The sequence below is a fragment of the Poromitra crassiceps genome, assembly GCF_964638095.1.
Source record: "Poromitra crassiceps genome assembly, contig: HAP1_SCAFFOLD_1974, whole genome shotgun sequence".
In the NCBI taxonomy this organism is placed as follows: Eukaryota; Metazoa; Chordata; class Actinopteri; order Beryciformes; family Melamphaidae; genus Poromitra; species Poromitra crassiceps.
In genome coordinates, this window is record NW_028150443.1 from 13181 (window position 1) to 18395 (window position 5215).

Here is a 5215-nt window from a genome sequence, read left to right on the forward strand (position 1 = left end):
ATGTGCTGTAGGTGTAAAAATGGAGCTTCATGTTTATGTAATCAAATTAAGTTCTAGAAGTAAATAGACATTTTATAGGACACGGTAAATCTGCTCAGCATTAAGACATGAACCCAACAAATAGGAGTAACAACAGAAAATCAGAAAATGCATCAAAATATGTGCAAACGGAAGTGATTAGAGAAAGCTGTGCCATCTACTGTGAAGAGACAAGCAATAAGATTTGTTAGCGATGTGTACATTCACTGCATCAATGTCTCTAGTTCCTTGAAGAAAGTTTATAAGAAAATCAGATACCTTGGCTTCACCGTACACAAGAGGGGGGGAAATATGTATTTTATAACACACAAGACAATTTAATCAAAAACAAAGTGATTCCAACAATCCTAACCAATAAGATAAAAGTCAGGCATCTTATGTTTCCTTGTTATTCAGACATAGTTCTCTTCATAAATTACTTTATGAAGAATAAAATCTAGTAGTAAAAGGTAAGGCGTGTATACCTCACAGTTAGTTGGCAGTCTTATCAAGGGCACTGGTACGTCATCCACGGCATGGACAACACCTACACTTCTTTACGGGCACAGCATGCAGTAAGCATGGAGCGATGATGGATGCTGCATGATTACTTGAGCACTGCAGTCACATCACCAAATGTAGCACTTGAAAGCCAAGGTGACCAGAAGGCTGTCAGCTCACCAAACACCACATGAATCACTCATGATTTACCTATATTCACTCATTAACTAGGGAGACCATTTTCAATTGAACCGGTATGTAGTTGACAGGTATACAGTCTATGGCAGAGACTTTCAAAGTGGGAGGCGGGCTCCAAACAGTTTCAGGGGAGGCTCAGTGAATGGAAGTGAAAAATATGACGTTAGTGGGCTACATTAGCTATAAAAAGGAGATCACATAGAATTGCCTGTGTGTTATTTGGTTAGATAGTTCAGATGTGCTTTTGGGGAATTTGACTGTTTTTCCCCCACTTCCCCAGAGTCAGAACTAATAAATGCCTTAGTTCAGATATGCCTTTTTTATGTATTTGGTGTAGTCTGAAGTATGTCAAACAGCAATATCAGGCTATCTCGGCTCAATTGTTGACATGAGTGTCTAAGGAATGGGGGGGGGGGGGGGGTCACATTTTTCAAAGCCTTGTCTGAGGGGAGGCCCACAGTCTCAGACTTTGAAAACCCCTGGTCTAATGGTAAATACAAGTGAAAACATAAAGGACTGTTGCATGGTGGAGGTACGTGTCCAGGAGTGCTCAAGTAAAATATGCAAGGACAAATATGCTGGTCTGTGCAAGAGAACTCGTCCATTCTTACGTGAGCCCAAGTTGCACTCATTTAAGGTTATGCATCTTTTATCCACTGCATAACTTGACCAAGGCAAGAACCAATTAACAAAATGCACCTTTTTCCACTTTGAACATAGTACAACAGTTATTGCTTTTGTAGTACATCTCATTAAGGTTCGACTTAAATACAAGCACGTTAAAATAAATATAAGACAGAAAGAGTAACTTAAAGGTGCTAAATATAGGATTTTCTCATTGATACATTACTGCCAGTGTCATAACAATTGCAAAGCATATTACAACAACAAAAACATAACATAACCATTGATGTTATAGCAGGTCCAACAATGTACTGATGACAACTGATGAGGGTTCAAATCAGGCTTTCGCTGTAGCGGACGATGAAGTGTTGTTTCTAAGCTAGATGGCAGGAATACACCCTTCCCAATGGAAAGGTTGTATGAAGCCACTGGCACTTGAATTCCAGAAAAGCAAATTCAAGTATGATAAAAATGTGTTACTTAAAAATCCTACAAGTAGCACCTTTACTTGTGCGACAAGAATCATACGATATGACAATGACAATGACAAGCAGTGCCAGATTTTTTTTTTAAGATAAAATTTCTCCTATTTACAGGATGCAAATAGGAGTGCAAGCAGCGGCCGGTTGATACTTGCTTCCATAAAGTGATGAGGAAATCACCATGAGGAACCATGAGGTGATGAGGAAACCACCTCTACATGCATTTTGTGGTCAAGGAGCGCTCTGTGTGCCGTAGGTCAAGGATTTCACCCCCAGCAGCACGAGTGGCTGTGCATGAGACTGAGGCAGAGCAACTTGAGTGTCAGCTGCTGTGTGTGCTTCCTGAGCCGAGAAGGGGAGAGGAACATGGGATCAGCCAGCAGATGAGGTGCTGAGGTGTTTGGTCTTCTACTCGAGTTTCTGCTGCAGCTTCTTCTGGAAGCAGACGGGCAGGATGGAGAGCACGGCGAGTATGCCGAGCACAGCCAGGGAGTTCCAGGACACCGCCTCGCCAGCTGTGGTCAGTTTGTACAGTGTTGTGCCGGCATTGATCGCCACAAAGGAGGGTGGGGCCACTCCTGTAAACCAGCCAAGCAGGACAGATGAATCAATGACACAAATGACAAACAAAACAAAAACAAACAAACAAACAAAGCATCAGAGAGAACGAGTAGCAGATCTGGACCTTACCAAAAAAGGTACCAAGGAAGAAGACCCCCAAAGGCACATTGATGACAGGTGAGGTGATGTTGATGAACCAGTTGGGAAGAAAAGGGGTTATCCTCAGGAAGATGATGTAATTGATTAAGTGATCTCTATGTTTTTCAACCTGCCGGCAAAAATGATGAGCAGTAAGTAGTCTATATGAATAGTACTGGGAGCAAAAATCCTGACAATCAAACATCTCCAATATTTATGAGATAACTTTATGGCTAAAGGTTCACAGAAAATACTTCTTACCAGAATACAGTCAATTTATATTTTCAATTAAAGTTTTTACCTGCTGCGACCATTTCTGGGCTCTCTCTGTGAGGTATCTGTAGACCACAGGCCTCCCCACCAGGTAAGACAGCATATAGCAGAAGGAGGCACCCAGACCAGAGCACTAACAACAATGACAACACATCATGAGTCATGACTGAAGCATAAAGGTCAGGAACATGCAACCACTACTACTCTGAAGTGGAGAAACCTAATGACTGCTCCTTTTCCAAATAGGATGAATAGTTTTAGAAAATGTGTACTGATCAACAGTGGCCATAATAAACCAAACAAAAAATCTTATTTTTTTACCTGAATATTACATCTCCTATTTTGGGCATATTTTGTCTCTGACCCAATCAATGAGGGAGTTCACAATAGATTTTCATGAAACATGTGCACGCATGTGCGCGTACACACACACAGTCACACACACACATACACACAAAACAGATGGATATTTTTGTCTTTTCATAATAATGAAATGGAGCAGTTTTGGGCATCACATAAAAGTCATAACCATTACGGGTCTCAATTGTACACACTGTATAATACAGATCAGAACACACCTCAACATTAGACAGTACTTGCTTATAAAAGTGAGCATGATAATGACATTTGATAAGAGTTTTGCTGCTGTTCTAACTCACCAAGCAGACTAAGAAAAGAGCCAGAGGGAAAGGATAGAGATATCCAGACAAGATGCTGAGAAAGATCGATCCAGGGATTGCAAATGTTTGAAGGCTGACATAGAAGTGTCAAGGTAAACAGTTTTGCTGAAATGAACAATTAATACATTTTTATCAAAATTGCAATATGACCTACTGCAATTTTCAAATCACAGGAGGCACAATATGAAATGTGTGCCAAAATACCCTTTTGAATTAAATATCGTCATGCTGCAAAGATGTTCTGGCCTACACATCATATTCTATAGAAAGAAAAGATATAAAAAGATATAATATAAAACTATGGGAGTTGTGATTGCTCCTCTAAATAGTGCATACATCTGCTCAAAGGATACAAAACATATGTTGTGAAGTATGCCATCAACACTTGGGTGTAGTAGGTGTCCTTGTATTTGGACAGCACAGTGCCCAAAGCTTTGGCATCATCCATGTCTTTTGGGATCTTGATTTTCTCCATTTCATCACTGGAAAAAGAAGAAGAAAATAAATCATATTCTTTGGTAATCCATATTGGATGCAAACATTTTCAGTTGTGTTAATCACCATGGCGGAAAGGCAGCCAATAATGTGCAAATGTTATGTAGTTGATGGTTCCTTGGCCAAAAACATCTAAATGAGATAATTATGGTTTTGCCGTTAGCTGTAAAAACAAACAAACAAAAAACAGTAAAATCCAGTATCGGTCGGGTTCTACTCTAGGCACCTGTAAACCCACCCCCCGCCCCCGCCCAAAAAATGCTTTTAAAGTGTGAGTCAACTCCAGCATTAAAGGGCTAAAAGTATAATCTGTATGTTTTGTTTTGATTGAAGGTTGTTTTCCTGCTTTTTCTAGAGCAGGGTGTCACTGTAACAAAAGCCTAACCCTATGAATCTAGAAAGGAACTTACTCGTTAAGCTCTGGGAAGTTCCTGTAGACCAAGTACATGATTGAGGCAGCGCAGGTGAAGATGGAGAGCAGGATGAGGAGAGACATGCGTGCTGAGCCCCCTCCAGGATGTTGTGCCTCTGTGGAGAAAAAAGACCATGAGTAATTATTTGTCTGTAATCTACCTTACAGAGTTTCATTAAGGAACAGAAATAACTGTAGCGAGTCGCGACAGTTACTAGCCAGAAAGAGTCTTGTGTCATTTCCTTCTGAGTTTTGCATCACTTGTTGAAGCCTCTACTGGGAATTGAGTCTTCCCCCTGAGACTCATGCTGTGGCTGAGCCAGTGCATTACAATCTAGGGCCATATGATTTCCGCAAAACAGAATTTGGTAATGTAATCAAATGTAAAACATGGAATATTTTTCATAATTTGGATGAAATTGATAAAAGTAGGCCGAATGATCAAAATCAAAAGTAGACCTAATTATTGTAGTAACCTAAATTATTTAATCATTGTAAAAATAGGCCTAGAGAAATAATTCTGTTTTCAATTGGGGCGTTTTGAGAGGGGTGTGGGTCTTGCGTGGGACCTTTAGGTCACCTCACATTCCCACAACTTTCACTTAGAGGAACATGTCGAAGAGGCTGTCTGAGAGAGCCAAGTCATAAAATAGTAATAATCATAATAACACCAACCCCTAAATTAAAATTAAAATGGGAAAACTATTAATTTGAAAAATAAAATAAAACTATTTGTAAACAAATAAAACAGATTTCATATGGCCCTAATTCAATCACATAAACACTGTTTGGAGAGGGTTGATTTGTTAAAACATCTTATTACAAGTTAAAGG

The 5215-nt window shown here is 39.8% G+C and overlaps 1 protein-coding gene across 1 annotated transcript; it reads right to left on the minus strand.

The window, feature by feature from the left end:
* Positions 1-333: 333 nt before the first annotated feature.
* On the minus strand, positions 334-4497 carry LOC310772103 (transmembrane protein 41B). The gene is made up of 6 exons (XM_083664562.1): positions 4381-4497; positions 3829-3957; positions 3455-3548; positions 2824-2928; positions 2514-2652; positions 334-2401 (listed from the first exon to the last, which is right to left on the minus strand). The coding sequence occupies exons 1-6, from the start codon at positions 4464-4466 to the stop codon at positions 2232-2234; spliced, it is 723 nt and encodes a 240-aa protein (XP_083520688.1). The 5' UTR covers positions 4467-4497; the 3' UTR covers positions 334-2231.
* Between the last annotated feature and the right edge of the window lie 718 nt (positions 4498-5215).